Source organism: Ammodytes marinus (assembly GCF_949987685.1).
Source record: "Ammodytes marinus genome assembly, chromosome: 13".
NCBI classification, from domain to species: domain Eukaryota; kingdom Metazoa; phylum Chordata; class Actinopteri; order Uranoscopiformes; family Ammodytidae; genus Ammodytes; species Ammodytes marinus.
In genome coordinates, this window is record NC_137217.1 from 21,943,079 (window position 1) to 21,963,202 (window position 20,124).

The window sequence follows — 20,124 nt, forward strand, 5'->3', positions numbered from 1 at the left end:
AAACTGTTTTAGTCAAATAATATTCGTACCAATTATTATTCTCATACATGGAGACCCTGAAATAAATCATGTTTGTGTGTGTCTCTAAATTTCAAAAGAAAAACTAAGTATAATATTACGTTTGTTAAAAGACATGTTCAATGCAGTTGATTTGCAAATTCCTTTAATAACAAAGTGAAGTGTGAAGTCATAATGTCAAGAGAGATTAATGTTGTTAATGTTGGTACAGTGATTACAAGATTATAGTCTTCGTCTTCATAAACAGGTTTTATGTTCAATTCTGACTTAGTCCTGAATTGGATTACATTATTATGGTAAGTAGGAAAGCATTTCCTCGCTCGTCTGTCTAGGAGTTTTTCTCTATTGTCTCTTTAATCCAGTCGACATAATTCTCCACCTTTGTATAATAACCCTTGTACTGCCTTTCCTCACAGGGGGGGCCCCAGGACACAATGCCTCTCAGAGAATAAGGCTCACTGCCTTCAGCCAACATAGGCACAAAAAATGGACCTCCACTGTCTTTCTGGCAGCTGTCTTTTCCATCTGCTCCAGCACAGAACATGTTTTCAGTGAAAACGGTGGGTTTATTATTCTCTATATTAGGTGTATTCTTACACTCTTCTGTGGAGTAGACCCCAATAGGAGCATATTTCAACTTGCCAGATGTTACCAAAGCTGTTCCACCTTTCCCTTCTGTCTTCCCCCAGCCTGACACTGTGCCTTGCTCACCCTCCACAAAGCCTGTGTTTACCTCTGGCAGACAAATGGGAAGAAGAGTTGGGCCTAAATTCACCCTGGAAGCTAATCTTATAAGAGCAATGTCATTGTCAAAATTGTTGCGGTCAGTAATGCCCTGGATGTAGTCAGGATGAATAATAATCCTATCACTGTCCATGACAACTACACCAGGAAACGTGTCTAAGTTTGTTGCTCCTATTACCATTCCACCATACAGGCGCAAACTAGTTTGCTCTACATTTTCCACAACATGAGCTGCTGTAACAGCCCATTGGTCACTGATCAGTGATGCTCCTCCTCTACTTGGAACTCTTATCAAAAGGTGCCAAGGTATTTCTCCCAGTTTAGCATCCTGACCTCCCAATATTCTGCCTGCACTTGGAGGATGTTTTTCAGGCTTCCCACAATCTGAAACACACAAAGAGTCATCAATATATATATATAATTCAAATGATGGCTAAATATGAGGAAATGTCAGAACTAAAAATAAAGCTGTACCTTCAATGCATTTTGGCATTTTCACCTGGCCGTCACTTGATACCCATTCACCGTTGGCGCTGCATGTGTATGAGTCTAAAAGATTGAACAAAGCATACTGATGAAACAATAGTAAACTTTGAAATCTTAAAAGTTAGTTTAGAAAAGGCTGCTTAAAAGGGACATATCCAAGCGTCCTTTAATCACCATCTCCTTCCAGTCTGTAGTACTTTGAACTGCAGTTAAACTGGATCTGGTCCTTATACTGAGTGTTTAGGTTTTCTGAGGCCACCACCTCAAGGATACCATCTTCTGGGATAGCGGGAGATCCACAATTCACAGCTGGTGAAGACAATGTGAAAAAGGTTACCAAGAAATTCAGGAAATTTTTCTGAAAAATAATAATAATTTGTTCCATCCAGACTTACGTTCACAGCTATAAGTGGGAGTCCATAAGCCTGTACTCTGGCATGTAGCCTCATACTGGGTTGACAGGGTCTTGATGCCGTGCTACTTTGCAAAAGGAGAACTTAATTAGCTAAAATAGCAGCTAAAATACTAAAAATCTAAAATATATTACAGCTTCTGGTTTTACGCATACAGTATTCACAACATAGCCAAGATCACAAGTTACGGTCACGGTTTGACCCTGAGAATATTCTTGCTGCTGAGGAGCCACAGTGGAATGTGTGGTTACCACTTCTGGACAGACTTTGTCTGCAATTAACACATGAAAAGAGCAGTTATGATCATTTACGATCAGTGTCAAATAAACCAAATAACAAATATTCCTTTCCTATTGTGCCACAGGTAAGGCGGCTGAAGTACCTCTGGTTTTGAAGTGGAGAGTGAAGCCTTTGTTAGCGCCATAGCCATCAGAGGTGAGGCGGATCAGGACATGATTTGAGTGAGTGAGAAAGGGAGATTGGGGAGGCGTGCGGCCACAGAATGGCCCCAGGGTCCCAGAGGGAGTCTCAATCTGCAAATAAAAGCCACCAAGTACTTGTCATGACTTCCTGTATTTTTGTTTCCTCTAGAGCGCCTATAAAATGTATTCACCCCAAATAGTAACTACAAACTACATGTTTGCATCAGTATCCCCCACACGTCTGTGGGGTATTGACATATTCAATATAACACCTACTCTCAGTGCATCTATGCATTGACCATCAGGGCTTTGCTCCACATCAAACTCTTCAGCGAAGTTCAGCTCCAGCTGCAGGTGGTCCCCCACAGACAGGGTGTATTGGCAGTTGGCATTCTCTGCATATGAAGCAGGCCAGGAGGGACTGGATATTTCACCACTGTTCAGCCCTGACAGATCCTTAGCACAATTCACTGTGTTGAAGATAAGAGTTTATTTTCATCACATCGGTCTTACACAATCAGCCTTCTTCACATCATATACCCCCCCCCCCCTCCACCCCCCATGCATTTGCCTGCTTCTGCTTAATCGAATTTCCCATTCTTACTTCATCTTTCAGTTTTGTTCCTCCTTCCTCGATTTGTCTTCTGCAATCTAATTTGAACAGTTTACTCACATTCTGTGCACACTTTTTACTGATCCTAATAATGAGATTATTTGTACCAGTGCAAGTGTGCTTGTCCGTGTCCAGGAGGTAGCCATGGCGACAGGAGCAGTGGTATCCTCCAATGAAATTGTGACAGAACTGGGTGCATCTGTTGTCCGGGTCATCCTGACATTCATCAAAGTCTGAGGGAGTGAAATGGAAATGAAGTCAGATGTGTAAAACGCACACAAGGCATCATTAAGAAATATGCAGTTTGTTCACGGTCTTAAAGTCTATAAATAGGATAATCTGACTTCAGGACCTCTAAAGCTCACTTATTAACATGTTATATTCCTTATTGATATCATTGAACTCTGCTTTAGCCGTTAACCTGTTTCTAGTCTTTGTGCTAAGCTAACTGTGTCCTGGCTGTAATAATTAATATTTTTTTTTAAATATTAATTCTAATTAATTATTATAAATAATAATATAATATAATTAATAGTTAATTCATGGATCTGTACTGTGGATATACGCAATCAATTGTGTATCATGCCCGTTATTTTTGTGGAACACCCTTTTGTACTTCACAGCCAAGACTGTTTTCACTATGACTATTAGACAGAATTTATCAGTCACTGCAGCCCTGTCAGCACCTCTGAAATGAAACTGAAAATCTTGTGCTTGTTAAAAAAATGTATGTAAAAATTAGGCCTACCTCATTATCAGATTGAATACAAAAGTTTTTATAATGATGAAATACGTGCAGTACATGAATAGAGCTTTCCTGGGGAAGGTGGAAAAAATAAAATGGGCACACACACAATGGACTTATTAAATCAGTATTTCACTTCTTTTTTTCTCCCCTACCTTGATCGGTATAAAAGCCTCTGAAGCCGGTATGACTCTTGGTGTTTGAGTAGTCGGAGTAGAACGAAAGCGAGAGGCAACCACCCGGGGAGGAGACCAGCCAAGGATTTACCGTGGACTCAAGCTCCTTAAATTCCTTTTCGCCGCATATGACAGAAATTAGGTTTCCATTTGAATAGACCTGTAAAGAGAAACAACCAGACAATCACATTGTAGAGGGAACAATAACAGTATTGAAACAAGTTTGTTACAATGACTACGAAGTTTGAAGTATATATCTTGACTCCTGACCTTCACTGCATCGTTTTCACAGTCCTGGCTGTCCTCCAAGTTAAGGTGGACGAGCCTGATGGAGAGGGTGTGACCTTGGGGGGCACACCTGCTCCAGTTTAGACTGGCGTGGGGCGAGTATCCATTGGGATACCCAGGAGACTCCACCCATCCAAGCAGTGTGGAGTAGGTTGAGTGGGCTAGCAGGAGAAGCAGCAGACTGAAGGAAAGTATGAAAGATGGGAACATTTGAGCGAGATGTTGATACATTTTGAAGAAAAGAAGGAGAACGTGGAGAAATGTGAAATCCAGAGAAAGTGCAGTTACACTTCAAAGTTTCACAACTCCAGAGACGGGGTGATGCGTGAATCACAAAATGACTACACAATATGCCATAACCAAATCCATTATCATCTTTCCAAAAACTCTACCTGTCTATTGCAAATTAAAATCATTATGGTGCAGTAAAGTAGCTATTAGTGTAGTGCTAGAATACAAAAAACAAACCAACCTTAAATGTGACATAGTGCTCCGATCAAATCTCCTCACAAATAAACCACCTCAACATATCTCCTTCCCTTTTTCTTATTATTTTACTTTCAATCCCTCGCTCTTCCCCAAAGCCCCCCTTTCTCTTTCACCCATATTTTGCTAACATATGCATTTTATTAATATATTTGTAGATTCCTTTTTTTGTACGTGTAGAGAGAGAAAGAGCGAGAGAGAGAGAGAGAGAGAGAGAGAGAGAGAGAGAGAGTAAAATGTCAGGAAGACCAACAGAGCCAGACACTTTCTCTGTTTGATTGTTAGTTAAAAATTGTTCTCTTTTTTCTGCCCAACTAAAAAAACCTGCGCCACTGGGACAAAGGTCCAGTTGAAACAATGGAGATGGAGTGAGGGGAAAGGGTGTAGAGAAGAGAGGAAATGTTTCATTGTGCTGCTTTGCTTCGTGCAGGTAACAGTGCCAAAAATCACCCTTTGGTCGTGTAGATTTACGGAAACACACGCAGCTTACCTCGCAGTGATAGGGCTAGAACAGGAAGGAAATGAGGAGAGGCAGAGCGGAGAAAGAGACAGAGACAGTGAGAGAGAGAGAGAGAGAGAGAGAGAGAGACAGTGGGGGAAAACAGCAAATAAGGGTCACCGGGGTTTTCCACTGTGTAGGATTAGAAAAGACATGAGATGAAAGTAAGGCAGAGTGAGGAGGGGGAAACATATCTGTAGCCACAGACAGATCACGTATCAGAGAGACAGTCTAGTCAGGAGAATGTGAGCAGTATAGGAGCGACCATCAGAAAAGGGCTCGTTGACCTAAGTTAAAGCAAGCAGCTGTAATTTCAAAGGTTAAGATTAGCTTTAGAGGACGAGTGTACCGGAAGACGGTTGTTGTTGTTGTTGTTGTTGTTGTAGTCTTAGGGGCTTAGATATTTTACACACAGGTGGAGGACTGTAATCGAATGGGCAACAAAAAAGATGAATTGCACAAGTGAGGACAAGTACACCACTAATGGACAATGCTGTGATCGCTGTCCCGCAGGTCAGTCAACATCCTAAAGTTTACATTTCTAACGATTCCTTGCTCTTTGGATAACTTATTTACAGGATTGTACAAACGCTGACACTGTCTTTACTCTTTATCTGTTCAGTGTGATTAAGCAGCTGTGTTTGCCTTACATTACATGACATCTGGTTCTTCTGTATATCTTGTTTCCTTAACTCTGGTCAGGGTCTTACATGCAAGCCAAGTGTGACGGAACGAAGAAAACCAAGTGTGCTGAATGTGGTCGCGGGCTATACACAGCCACAAAAAATCATTTGGATAATTGTCTGCCCTGCAATGACTGCAGTTCCAGTAAGTCTAACTAAAGTATTGAGGATGTACACATGCACATACACTCATACTCTTTTTGTACAGTCAACAGAATCACATTTCCTTCCTCTTCTCCCCATGCTGCCTTTTTATAGAGTTTGGTTATAAATGTTGCAATTGTTTCTTCATGTGAACATTGTAAAACATCTACATCTTTAACACCTTCCTCTTTTCCATTTTCATCCCAAGAAACCTGCTGGTGGGGTCAATAGTTTTATGAATCATGCTGTGTAGCCAAACTTTGTTCACACAGTTTGAGGGGATTGGGATTTGTTTACATTTCCAGGGCCTGCAGTTAGTTCACAAAACACATTTAATCTACATGTAATTGCTATTAATTACTAATGGTATCATCATAAATCAAAAAGTTATTATTTGAGGAACCTGGAATTTTTTATTTAACCTTTATTTACCTAGGCAAGCAAATTAAGAACAACATTCTTATTTTCAAGTGCAAGTGAAACAAATGTAAACTGTGGGCCCTGCTGCTTTAAACAACAACAGTGAAACAGCAACTTTTCAGGAAGTTTTCAAATCAAATCAAATCAGTTTTATTTGTATAGCCCAAAATCACAAATATTTGTCTCAGTGGGCTTTACATTTCATACAATATGATACAATATGATACAATATGACACCCTGCCCTTACACCCTTAGCTCGGCTGAGAAAAAACTCCCAGTAAAAACCCTTTACCGGGATAAAAAAAAATTGAAGAAATCTCAGGGAGAGTCGACAGAGTAAGGGATCCCTCTCCCAGGACGGACATACTGCAATAGATGTCATAAGTAGAGAAAATCACGAAGGAATTTGATCATTGACCAGGTGATTACATGGTAATACTAAGTAAAGTGCGAATAGTGTGGATGCAGGAAGACTTCAGATGCTGCCAGAGGATCCACACCGTCTCGTCTGATGAATTTAAAGATTGAACAAGCAAGCGAGTAGAAAGAGTACTATCCTGATGGACGGTGAATCAGTGCTGATGTGAGGCAATAGCAGGCGGGGAGCATCCGTTCCTAGGACAGCTGATTCCGCACAGAACTCGGAGTCAGTCGAGTAGCATGGAGAGTGCTTGGTAGACAGAGGGAGAGAACCCCCGGGGCAACGCTCAGCCAATCATGGAAGATAGACAGGGTTGTCCATATTTCTCCATACTTTGGACCAAGGCCTTGTCACTGCCATTTTGGAAGTGTCATAGTTGGAATGTCATCAGGTGCATTGTTTAAAATTTTGAATTGTTCTTGTCCTTGAAGGCTACTGTAGCTTCTGTTATTATTCGAAAGGGGTGGGGTTACCCAGGGAGCGTTGCATTCTAGAACTTTCTTGATGATGTCATATTACACACTGCACCTTTAACTAAACAAAGTGACAAAGCAGCAGAGTACAATCAACATGTATCTGTGTCTCTTTGTTTTCTTTTGTCTCTCACAGTTTAGATTTCTTGATTCTATGAATGAGTGGTGGGGGGTCCTTTTACATGTTGATGCCCAGGGCCTTTTTGTGATTAAATATGTCGATGCTCTTTAATTTTTTTTTCAATTAAGATCCAATTTCGATTAAGATCAAATGCTTACTAACCCCTAACAAATCTTTAACATGATAAATACAGAATATTGATCCTTCTTTCAGGACAGACTATATCTCTGTTTGACTCTTTTCAGTGAACCTGAAGAAGGTAAAGGACTGTACAGCTCAGGAGAACGCAGTGTGCGAGTGTGTACCTGGTTTCTACTGTATTAATGACCAGTGTGATCACTGCCGGAATGTGAAAGACTGCATTCTGGGTCAAGGGGTCAAGGTTAATGGTAAGCTAAATTGGTGTATACTCCACCAAGCCTTCACATCTTGCTAAAGCCCAGCATAAACTAGTAACTGTAAACAAAACTCATTCCTTTATGCAGCTACTCGCACAAATGACACAATCTGTGCTCCCTGTGAAAATGGAACCTACAGCAATGTGACAGATTTCCACTCACCTTGTCGAAAACATACCAGGTCAGAATGTGTCTTCACTAATACTGTTTTACTAGTATCAAAGCTGAAGTAGGGTGTATGTAATGTGATCCAATTTGACCCAATCATCCTATAGTCATCGATCTATTGTTTCGATTGACATCAAGAGTCTACGAGCCCAGATAATGACTGAAACTGTTTCGAAAGTGTTTTCCTAAAGGTGCACCGAGGAACTTTCAGTTTGTTTTAATTCTTGCACCCCCTTTGGACAAAAGCGGTAGTGTTTTTACTACACCAGCTGTAGTTCCTGGGTGAGGGTACCCCATGACAAAGGCATTAAGAAAAAACGATATACAAATAGCTAGGGATGCACCGAAATGAAAATTCTTGGCCGAAACCGAAACCGAATAAAATGAAACAGTTGGCCGAATGGCCGAAACCGAATACCGAAAGAGGCTTTTGCAGTTTTGTTTATTTATTTTGCCACTTCTTTCAACATTGCATACATGAACTCCCAAATGTTCTCCTCAAACATAGCCTACAACTAAAAATCAACCCTAAATAAATAAAGAAACAGTAAAACATTCAAATATAAGAGTAAAATTAACTTTTTACTAGGAATGTGATTGTGAACCACTCATTGATTTGTACCTTGACTTATATGAGGAATAATCTACAAAAAGATCGATTTATTGCAATTTTTTTCTTTTATTTTTTTTGCAATGCAGTGCAGGTTGAGTTGCTCTAAAAAACTGCACCACAGCTCCCACCGTAATGATCAGACTTCAGAATGTGCATCAAAGCCCTGATCATAACAATGAGAGACTTTAAACGATGTCCATGCTTAGGAGGTGATTGTAACTTGTTCGGCTGTAGAGTGAAACTAACGGGGGGAGGCGGCTCACTGGACATTTAGTTACGCTGTCAGTTTGCCGAGATGGCTCTGTATTCCATGGACATATAAAGAAATGTATTCAGGCTCGAGCAATGCAATCAGATCACAGTGCCCCCCCCTCTCCCACAGCGCTAACGGACAATATGATTATCATTTTCGCCGTCAAACCAGATTTTTTTGCGCTGCGGCTCTCACCGGCGAGGTGTCACTGTGAATGACACCGTTACCAATCGTTAGTTTCACTGGGTGAATCGCTGCTTCGCTCGCGCAAGGCTTTTGTGTTTCTAATGTGATAAAACATCAGTCTTGGACGAGCGTTTTATTTTAATGCTGCTTAAAGCATTGCAATGCGCCGTGTTTCATCCAGTTTGAAAAAATGCTCCCACACTGGACTCTGACATTTTCATGCACGCAGCCTACAGACTGCTCCTGCTGCGCGCTCCCGACCAGACGTGGACTCGCATACACGGTTACGTCTCTCTTTACTTCCATTTCCTGGTTTGCAAGCGTGCAGCTCTTTAAAAAAAATATTTCCCAATTGTCATTTAGTTTGTCAATATTCGGTAATTTAGTTCGGCCTTTTAACAGTTTCGGGCCGAAACCGAAAATGACTTATTTTGCCATTTTCGGTGGCCGAATGTTCGGTGCATCCCTACAAATAGCATTCTTTGCACTGATGATCTCCTTTGCTGTTATATGTCATTTATGATCATCAGAGGAAAAATGAGTCGGTTTCAAAAATATTTAAAAGTTCCTCGTAGCACCTTTAAGTTTGAAACTTTTTAATTGTTTGCTTTCAGTAGGTTTTACTGCCATATATTCCCATTGTCAATTGGTTGTAGATACACTATACAGAACTTGGATATTTAATTGTTTGTCTTTGTATGTTTTCAGATGTGAGGACATTGGAAGAGTGGTGAAAACTCCTGGAACCGCAACAACTGATGCGATCTGTGGTAACTTCAACTCTCGTACGTCTCCAGTTTTTCCTTTGGGCTCTTTCAATTTTGTTGCCCTCTGAAACAACAACTTGTTCTTGCACAATATAGCGGATGTGCTTATCCTGAGTGAGTCAGTGAGTTCCTGTTGACCTTCAGTTAATAAAAGTCAAATGACCAACCGAGAATAACTTGGTTGGTAAGAGAGATAGTAGAAGTAGTACGGAGGAGAAAGTAATGGGAAGTAATGTAAGGCACTGAAGAGATGGTATTGATTCGGTTGTTGAGACTGGCATTATAGGATGATTCCCTCTTGAGTGAATAAATATCAAAGCTACAATCGACTACATTTTTATAATAGTGTTTCAAATGACAATGTTAAAACGATGTTAGAGTGTGAAAGGGGCCAAGGGGCACTTTACACGGTGAAAACGTGACAGTTTTCCCGTTTTTGGTTTAAAGAAAAAAAACCCCGTTCAGACAATTTATCTGACATCTTCACTCGTACACATGTTTTCAGAGGAAACGGGACGAAATCGCTGTAGTAGCAGGGTAGCAGCCATGCCAAGCCAATAGTCAGCGGTGACACAGCCTAGTAGATAGCTCTTCCGGTACAATTTGATGCATAAAACCTTACTGTAACCGAAAATTAATGCCACTAACGTTCATAAAGCGGTTGGTGTAAGCTTGGGGTTACAAGTAGGGCTGTCAAGCGATTAAAAAAATCTAATTAATTACAGGCTCTGTGATTAATTAATCTAAATTAATCGCACACTTATATGACACTTTTATGCCTGTTTATAAACAACTGTAGGCCTATAGGCTACCGTTCGTGTCTCTCTCTCTCTCTCTCTCGTAATTTCTGTCTCCTCCCCTCAGCCAGGCTTCTACATTAAATATATTAAGGAACTACTAGCGCCGAAAGAAAAAAAACACAAAAAAACAAGCAGGCTAAATGACGCACACACACACACACACACACACACACAAAGGAGGAAAAATGACAGGCATGCTAGGAAGAGTGAGAGGGGGCGGGTGTTCCGTTGAGACGATCGCAAAGTAGCAAACAAAAGTGAGACACGAGGAAGATTGAGAGATAGGCCTACTGTTTTGAACCTACATTGTTAATTAGGCACCCACTAAATCAATAATGCACAGACACTGCGAGAATAACATAAAACGTATTCCTACTTTCATGCTTATTTGCCCTCGGCCCCTTTCCCCCGCTTCTTTCTTTACTCTTTAATCCCGTGCGGGCCGTGTCCGCAAGATACAGGTGCAGCTCCGCTATCATCTCACCTCTTTTGCACCGGGTCAAAGGGCAATATAGAAGTGCGATTAATCTGCGTTAATTTTTCTGCGATTAATTAATCGAAATTGACGCGTTAATTTGACAGCCCTAGTTACTAGTATTGTAAATGACAAGCTTTCTGTCCTCTTATTTCACCGCATTGAACTCGTGAAAACATAAGACATGCTGGTAGTGAAGGGGCTTTATGAGCGGCTACTTTCCTGTTAGGCGTACTTCAAAATAAAAGTCAACTCACGTTTGTCCGGTGAAATGCTATTAATGTTTAGCCAGTGAAATGCTTTTACTGTGAAGCCATAGCCTTAATGCTCCTTTTGTTGAACAGTAACTTAACCGCTGCGCGCTGAACTATGGATAGTGTTTTTTAATGTAGAGAGAGCCGTGTCCCTGTCATATAGAAGCTACACACGTTTATTTTGCTAGAAAAAACGGCAGAGCACAAATCTTTCCCCAGACAAAGTGGCGGGTGCATGGTATCAGTAACTTACTAATAGACTACTAAATTGGCGAGTGTTATAGGCCTATTTAAGCCCTGCACGACACTCTCCGCTGATCACAGTGATGGTGCCGCGGAGACACCGTGCATGTTATGTTGTCTTCTAACTTTATAACTCGCGTGTGGGTATTTTGACAGCAAATGTTATAGACTATGCATATGTGAAGTGGAGCCGTGACGTCAGCGTTACCAGGGAAAATGGTTTCGGTGTTTACAAGAAACCAAAACCGTCGTGGGAGGTGATCTCAAAAACTTGCGGTTTCATGCTTGCGTTTGCTGTTTTCATGTACATGATATAGTGCAACCGCGGGAATATTTCCGCGTTTGCACCGTTTCGTGTTGTCGTGTAAAGGCCAGGACACACCAGTCCGACTACCCGAAAATGGAGACTGCCGATTCAGGGAGCTCCAGTCTTCCCGTCGCGGCCGAAAAAGTGCAAAGTACACACCAAACCGACTGCTGACTTTCCGTACGCTCTGCGCTTGCGCGGGACGTAATGTCTCCATAACAGCAGGCGGCACTAATCTGTATTGTGGCCCGAAAAAATACGGAAGCCGGAAATGATGGGACGGCTCTCTAGACCATAAACATAGATAGAAATACGTATTTATATTTATGGACCATAAAGAGCACCATTTTTAGCAGAGAGTGTCGAGCATGGTGTCGAACAGTCAACAAGGGTTGATGCATGTGAGTACTCGCTGAACGAAACAAACAAACACATTAAAACGATGGCTAACTGTTGTTATCTGTTTGTGCTACCCGCCTCACTTCCGGGCTTCTCTGATTCGCTAGCCCTCCACAAATCAAATTGCTCAAACTGAAAGACTGTCCGCCGCCGATTCAATCGGCTCAAAAGAAGCCCGACGACATCTACGACGACCGATTTCACGGCACACACCAAACATATTCGTGTCCCCGCCCCCTCCCGACTCTATGACGGCGATTATCGGGCCGGTGTGTCCTGGCCTTAAAGTGCCCCTTAAAGAGGGTTTAGCTCAGGGTTTAGCTGTCCTCTTTTGATTCACTCTGACCACTCTCATGGTGGTGTTTTTGGCCTCAACAACCAGCAATGTTTAACAAAAATGCTCTAAAACCCACCAACAGTTGGCGATTAGCTAGTGAACACAGAGAAGCATTTAGCAGCCAGATAGTTTCACTAAGACTTTGGTAGAGACCATATTCGATAGTAATCTCTTTGTGCTGCCCCCAAGTAGGCTATAGTCAGTTATAGCAAGATTAAGAAAAAGAGTCTGAGTGAATGCTGTAAAGGACAAAACAGTAAATATTAACACAATCAGGGTTGTAAATTAACTCTGATGGCACTAAAGGAAAATATCACAACAAGTTATTTAAATTAGTCCCCAGGGAAACATGGGCCTGTTTACTAAATTTCATAGCAATCCATTAAATTGTAGTTGTTAGCTTAAAACCACCAATGTTAACCTCATGGTAACCATAGTGCAAAGGTCAGGGATCATCCTCTAGTGACAATCCATCCAGTAGACAAGGAGACATTTGAGTCTGGAGCAAACTATTGGACAATTTTCTATAAAAAAACTTAAAAATCGTCTACATTGCAAAGGTTTCATTCATATGTGTTTTTGAACTCTACTTACAAAAGTTATCAATGTCTGTTTAATCAGTCAAATTGAGTAAAGTAAGTAGTGAAACCTCAAATAATTTACATACATTTTTCATACATCTAACAGGTGGGACATTTACCTGTGACATGTTTTTATCTGTAAACAGTCCCTTTTCACAATAAAAAAAAAGGAAAAAGCTTTTCCAACCACAAGTGTTCAGAATAAATGGAAACCCTTTATTTGAAGTGTTAAATAGAATGTAATGCATTAGTTTATCAGACAGTGTGAGAAAAAAAATATGGCAGTAATATTTTATGTAAAAAGCACCAGTGAATGATTTATGTGTGTAAAAATGGTTTGTTAATGTTTTATCAGACGCTGTAAGAATATGTTTTTGTGTGTAATTATAAAGCAACGTTTCACAGTGCTGTATCAAGCATTGATTAACTTCTTATTATCAATTTTAACTTCATACCAGGAGCTATACTTTTTTGGCAAACACATTAATAATACAAATAAAATACTTAGAAAAACCATACAACAAAGTGTGTCATAAACCACCTATTAGGCTACGTGTTACTTAAAGGTGTTGAAGTGGAAGTGGAAAACCATGTAGTAGTCTTTAATCACTCACTTCCACTCTATTTTCAATAAGTTACTTAACTTACTAAAAACCTTTCTCTTTGTATCAGATTGTCCCTGGTTAATACCTGCGGGCCTTTGGTCAGGGCTCGTGTTGACTGCACTCATCCTGTTTGGTCTTCTCTGCTGGAGGGCAAAGCGCAAGTCACACAGAGCGTCAGTGCACTGCGTCACATGTGCAGGTATGTTTTATCAGTTGTTGTTCTTTTAACATACGCTTTGTTCTTAGACTTATACAGAAAGTCTTCCTGAAAAAGCGACAAAGCTCTGTACAGGCATGCCTACTCACTGGTACATTATGGTAACCACACCTGTTGTTAGCCACAACTGTGACACAACTTACTTTGAAGTCATACAGTTTAAGGTCACAGTTTATCTTTTTCAAACCTGCCCTCCCACTGTTTCCTCTACAGTAAATTAGAAAATAAATCTTTTTACATACGTGACTTTCTTACATGCATTCAAATTAAGTGTGGTCTTGACTTCAGTTATACAGTATAAAAATAAAATAAATTTCTGTTGTTTTTTTGCCCTTAAATTGAATATCAATGAAGGAATATGTAACCCAGGCAGGTTAAATAAGGAGTTGTGTAAATATATATTGCTAAACAAGTGTTGACGAGCATGAGAAACTGAATGGGGAAACCACATCCTCTGCATATTCACTGACTGACACAGTTATTTTGTATAATGTGACGCAGACATCACAGGCAGCTAACTCATACTGAGAAACAGGTCCTACGTATGGGGCACAGTCTCATAAATGGTTGTTTTTACTGACGTGTTGTATTTCATTGACATTTACTGTGTTTCCAGCGAAGCAGTGTGCCCATGCTGGAATTTACAGTCGAAATACATTTAGTCGTGAGAAGGTTGGGCTTGTACAGCGAGTGTGTTCTGCCGATCTGAGAATATCTGTGTTTCAAATCGAAGCGCTAGTTAGTTTTAAAATACTGCATCAGTGTTAAGTGTAGATCTTCAATCGAATATTTCCACCAAAATGATTTAAATACATTATTTCCCTCTCATTCAGTAGTAGTATCGTGTCATGAACATAGTTTCAGTTTTGTCAACTGAGGTTTTGAGATATCAGTCTCTAAGGTTTTTCACATTAGAGGTGAACATATGTTTTGAGCGGCTCAATTTTAATTTGAGTTTGAAGTCCCCCTCTACTCAGTGTCGGTTGCCAGCTTTACCTGACTGGTGATCCTGCACTGCTCCCTGTAGGTTTGGAAGGCTGTTGTAAAACTGTTACAGTGTCACAAAGGAAGTAGTTGTGGTCAGCTTCAATTTGTGAAGGCTTCAACTGCCACAAAATATTAACACCAAGGTGTTTAAAAAGCTGGGTATGTGCCATAATGTTTGGAAGATAGTTTTGATACTTTTTTGTGGTCTAAAAGCTTGACCAATCAGATTTTGCAAATTGCAATTGTGAGTCAAATCTGACCACAGCATTTTACTCTGCTAAAAGAGGAACTATGAACTTTGTACAACTGGATTTCAAGTCTACAGGAGAGTGTTTGCTTCTCAAAAAATATATTATAAATTAATGTTTGCCTTAATGTTGAGCCACACTAAGCTGTGGTTCATTTCAATTTTACAGGTTTTATTAATGAGGAAGTATGAAGACATTTTCCTTGCACGCGCATTCAGATACATATCAATATTTCATAATCTTGTCACAGTTTGGAGCTGAATCTGCCTTTTTATTTTATTTTTTGAGAGAGATTAATGCGACACCTATTGGTAAATTAATATCATTGCAGATAAATAACAAAGCTCTACACATCCAACATGGGATAAAAGTTGTCACTCTGCGGTATATTTGATGCATTTGACTCATTTTAAACTGGTCTTCATGATCATAAATTATATTGGATTATCTTGTGTTTGACCCTAACTGTGGTATCTTCTGTGTGTTACAGCCAGCTCCAATGTCCCTGTTGCTTTGATTGAAATGATTCCAGCACAACCTGCCTGTCTGCTGAGGCTGCCGTTACCGTCCACGGAGCAGAACGGACACTGCCAGGAGAACGGCCTTGTGGAGGACTGCAAGTTACCACTGTTTGACTCAGGTGATGAATCCCTCACCACTGTTACACACCATCTATTTGTATTGTTAAGGGATTTTTCATGACTGAAGATTTAGAAAAGAGAAATAAGACTGACAGGATCAGGAATGTCCCCAGTCATACTCAAACCGGCAACATTGTGGATCTGCATTTTCAGAATCGAGATGGACGATGTACAGATGGGTGACAAATTAAAGGAAAGCAAACTAGCATTATCACATGATGTGGCCCTAAGAGGAGTAACCACATTTTAATATTTTGTGTTAGACAGCTCCCCACACCATTATCAAATCACCAATACTTTAAGTAAGACTAAGTATGTATCCCTCTAGCAGAGTTTCAAAGTTAGCTGTTCTGGCAGCTTGTGGTGTGATGAGCTTTGTGACAGTATTATTATTTTTTATTTCCTTCGAATTGTCAACTGTCTGTATATTAAGAGTGAAAAAAATATTCCCTTTTCCAGCACTAGTCTGTTATTCTTTTTTCATGCCCGTAAATGCTTTCAGCTTCATTAAAATGGCTATAAATCAAACCCCACTAAGTGCAGAGCTACATTTGCTGGAGCATTACTTTGAAGGATGACCACACTGAGCATTGACTTTTATTATCGTCCCCAGATGATAACATGGTCAGTTGCAGCATAGAAGACAGCGTGGACAGCAGCGCTCCTATAACCCTACGGAAGTCTTCAGTGTCCTTTGTTAAAACCAACCACACCAATGGAAATGCTGGTTACGGCGCCGGCAATTTCCTTAGGACCTATTCAGAGCCACAGGAGGACGAGTGGTGTGGGACATAATCAAGTAAACTTTGTTCTAACAGTTTAATGATGGCGCTCAGAGTACCTCTCAACTATGGCAACTATTGTTTATACTTAAACAATACCTATTTCCCACACAGTAGGATTTCTCCTTTTTTAGAAAGAGAATTGTTTGTAGCTGATGGTTTGCTGCCCCCTGTAGGACTGAAGTGATGTAACATTTATAATGAAGCTAACAGCTTCATTAATCTTAAATAGGAGATTCAGAAGTTTTTGGATACAGTTTGATGGGTGTCTTTATTTAAGAAGTATGTTGATATTTGACTTTTTTTTTGTTAAAAAGGCCAACAACAACCCAACAAGTATGTATGTGAAGTCTGATTTGGCTTCTCCCTCTGAGCCAAGGATGCAGGAGTGACGCCCGACAGATGTTTGATTTGTTTATAACACAGTTAAGATAGATAGTGCAATACGAGGCAATTTGTTGGGAATGTTTACAAGTCATTCTGCTCTGCTGCTCTCGTCTCATTTAGTAGCGTCACACAGAAAAAGCTAGGAGCATTGACATGTTAGTGTTTTTTTACAGACACTGGGGGGTCGTATTGTGGTGTTTGAACATTATTTTGATTAAAATAAAAAGTATAATAAACATTATTCAAATCTCGTCACGATTTCTTAACTATATTCTACAAAGAATACAACAAGGTTTTTTTATATTAAAAAACCTTTCGAGTCACTTCAATCGGCTTTCTTGAAGACTTGCTTGGCAACCATGTCCTGAACTCTCATCTCCTGCAGAGAGAAAAAGGGAACGTCGGGGAAGGGGTGGAGGAAAACGATTGGAGGGGGTAAATGAGTGATACAAACACAGGATTGTATAAAAAATACCCCCCTTCCTCATCCTTTGAACTCTTAATCCACATCCCACTCTTTCATCAATTACTTATCTCCTCCTTTCAGCTTCCCTTCCCTCCCTCCCTCCCTCCCTCGCTCGCTGCTCCCTTCTCCCTTCTCCCGCTTTGTGTAACCTTTCAAATCCACCATTTCAGAGTCTGATCCTCCCTGGCATTTCTTTCCCAAGATTCTCTTCTTAATTTGGACAAGACGTCAGCAATAAAAACAACACGTTGCTTTGTCCTGGTTGCAACAGGGGTATTACAAAAACTAGTGAAAGCTATTTAGAGGAACAATGCTGATTGTTTTACATCGTAATCAGCGCTGAGAGATAATCTAAATGCTTAAACTCTTTTAAACCCAAGCGTGGAGAACCAATCCTCTTCTCCCTCGGTCCTGAGTAAGTGCAGGACTTTATTGAAAAGCTTTTGGCCTCTTTTGTTGGTTAGCCTTTCTCTGTTGGGTGCCCCCTTCCCTCCAGGCTGCACAAACCGTTCAAAAAAAGTCCTCCCACACTGACAGCGTAGTCATAGTGGAACCTCCTAGAGTAATGAATAACACCCATTCACTCTCTTATTTGCATGTTTTCCCTCATTTTAGCATATCAAGTTTCTCATCTTATGCTCCCTTTTTCATTTTCCTTGTTCCGTTTCCACCCTCTGCTTTGGCCTCATCTCCTTTCACTCCACCCCATACATCCTTACCAAATGCAGCTTGTCGCCCTCCAGCCAGTGTGTCCAGCCTCGTCCTTCCTTCTCTCCGAGCTGTACACAGACCAGCTTATCTCCATCCCAGCTCACTGTAGTCTGTGGACATGTGGGCAGAGACACTGCGTTAATGTGTGTGCTGTTAGTATGTAAAGTGGCTTAAACGATCAATCAAACAAGAGTCTTTGTGCAGGAACTCGCTCCTCTTTTCTTTTGCTTCCGTTTGGCTCGTTGACACAGTAAGACAATGCTGCTAAGTTTCCTGATTGTGTTTTATTAATCGCGGCTCTCTCTTTCTCACTCACACACAGACACACAATTAATTGTGTTAGGGTTGAGCCGTGGCTTAAGCAGCAGGGGACGGGGAGGTAACTACAACATAAAACCAGTGTAAGTTCCCAGATTAAACACACAAGGCAAAACTTCCATTAAACATCAAAATGTTTTACATTTGCTGTAGTAACAGCAAACTGGAAGACGTGCCCAGTCGTGCCAATGTGCATATTCATCAGCTAAAACAGTACCAACAACTACAACAACAAACCTGACAGGTACGACCGTCCACTGGCCCCAGGTCTTCGGTAAATTGTTTTCCGATGGTGAAATCCATGAGGAAGTTCTTGAAGGTGGTGAGAGTACGGATCTTCATGGCTCCCGTGGCCGGGTCGTGGGTGATCTCTTTGGTGGGCTTCAACAGGCACACGATCTTCCTCAGAGCAAAATTAATATCTGGGAGGAGATGATTCATCAGCACATTGGTATAACATGAGAGCTATGCTTTGGTGATACTTTATTAAGGGGCTTTGTCTGGCACACAGTGTAGCCTACTCCCTCTGACTATGGGGGGAGAGGGGGGAGGGGGTCATGTAAAGGACAAGGTGGTGACTTCATTCACAGTAATTTGCAGCTGTAAATGAAGATGGCTCAGTACTATTACCCCAAATCAACACATTAATTTAAAAAAGTACAAGTAGTTTTAAAGGGATAACAGAAGCCTGATTGTGTGTTATAGAGGAATGGTTTTAACTGAAAAAAAAACACATTTGTGTAACAACTTCATAAAAGGTGAAGTCTTACCTAAAGCTCCGAGGTAGCCATCCATATTGTCCTGCTCCACCATATGAAACGTACCGGAGTAATTCGGTTTAGACATTGTATTCCTTCCAAAATTCCAGACGAGCTGGCTGAAATCTCTTCGAGTCAAGTCTGGGAATCTCCCCAATTCAGATGCAGCCTTCTCTGATATCTGTGTCACTTACGCAATTTTTCTTTTTCTGCCGTTTCTGACGGGAACGCGCGTACCACTAGCCTGTTGCTTGTTTTGGTTGCTCGGTGTTTAAAAGCTCGTCGGTGCTGCAGGATGCTTCTCGGGTATGCTGCTCTTCTCCGGTGGAAACTGGAGTCTTTATTGGAATGGTTTGCAACCAGCTGGGACTAAAGCAAGGCGGAGAGCGGAGTTTTTCTGCAGGACCACATGCAGGGGGAGGGACGAGGTTCACGCATATGCACGACGCGGTACGATGAGGGATCAGTTGCAGGCAGAGGCGGTCCCCGTAACGTGTTGAGGGGGGTGAGAACTGATTTTCTGTTTGTTAAGAGCTGATGGCGACAGACATGACGGTGCTGGCGACGTTCGAGAAAGGTACACATATTCGTAGGAAAAGTAGCAGTTGTAGGCTAGTCTAGTTCAGGTATGGGAAAGGAGAAAGTTTGATTAAAAGTGGCAAATATGTGGAAACAAAAGGGAAAGTGCTTAGTTTTTTCTTAGCAAAAGTATGATAAATCTTGAGATGAAAAATTAAATGAATGGAAGTAACTCGTGGTTTCAAGGATGCATAGGCCTACATAAAAGGAAGTACTTCAAGAAATAAAAGATTAACAAAGAGTGAATAATATCAGAAAACGTGTCACAGTTGAGCTGAAAACGTTGATTCCTGAAAGCTCATTTATAACATACACTGATGTCCATTTCCTGCTGTTGATGCGTGTCTGTTCCATGTAACTAAACAATATTATAAGCTATAGTGATGACATCTTAACATCTGCTTCTCAAACCCCATGCTAAAGAGCTGATAAAAAACAGTAGCTTTGATCCGACATATTGAAGCATGAGAAAAAGATGTTAGGTGTCTTTT

The 20,124-nt window shown here is 40.8% G+C and overlaps 3 protein-coding genes across 3 annotated transcripts; 1 reads left to right on the forward strand and 2 right to left on the reverse strand.

The window, feature by feature from the left end:
* Positions 1–146: 146 nt before the first annotated feature.
* On the reverse strand, positions 147–4,474 carry c1s.2 (complement component 1, s subcomponent .2). The gene is made up of 11 exons (XM_080038947.1): positions 4,378–4,474; positions 3,888–4,086; positions 3,597–3,777; positions 2,804–2,929; positions 2,360–2,553; positions 2,044–2,194; positions 1,817–1,932; positions 1,644–1,725; positions 1,423–1,557; positions 1,237–1,311; positions 147–1,146 (listed from the first exon to the last, which is right to left on the reverse strand). The coding sequence occupies exons 1-11, from the start codon at positions 4,389–4,391 to the stop codon at positions 347–349; spliced, it is 2,073 nt and encodes a 690-aa protein (XP_079895073.1). The 5' UTR covers positions 4,392–4,474; the 3' UTR covers positions 147–346.
* A 531-nt stretch (positions 4,475–5,005) lies between these two features.
* Positions 5,006–16,501, forward strand: LOC307259193 (tumor necrosis factor receptor superfamily member 5). The gene is made up of 8 exons (XM_080038948.1): positions 5,006–5,403; positions 5,593–5,718; positions 7,399–7,542; positions 7,639–7,732; positions 9,480–9,556; positions 13,607–13,738; positions 15,482–15,631; positions 16,246–16,501. Exons 1-8 carry the CDS (start codon positions 5,340–5,342, stop codon positions 16,425–16,427), a joined length of 969 nt encoding a protein of 322 aa, XP_079895074.1. The 5' UTR covers positions 5,006–5,339; the 3' UTR covers positions 16,428–16,501.
* A 193-nt stretch (positions 16,502–16,694) lies between these two features.
* Positions 16,695–19,451, reverse strand: rbp5 (retinol binding protein 1a, cellular). The gene is made up of 4 exons (XM_080038949.1): positions 19,067–19,451; positions 18,534–18,718; positions 17,987–18,088; positions 16,695–17,180 (listed from the first exon to the last, which is right to left on the reverse strand). The coding sequence occupies exons 1-4, from the start codon at positions 19,140–19,142 to the stop codon at positions 17,127–17,129; spliced, it is 417 nt and encodes a 138-aa protein (XP_079895075.1). The 5' UTR covers positions 19,143–19,451; the 3' UTR covers positions 16,695–17,126.
* Positions 19,452–20,124: the final 673 nt, after the last annotated feature.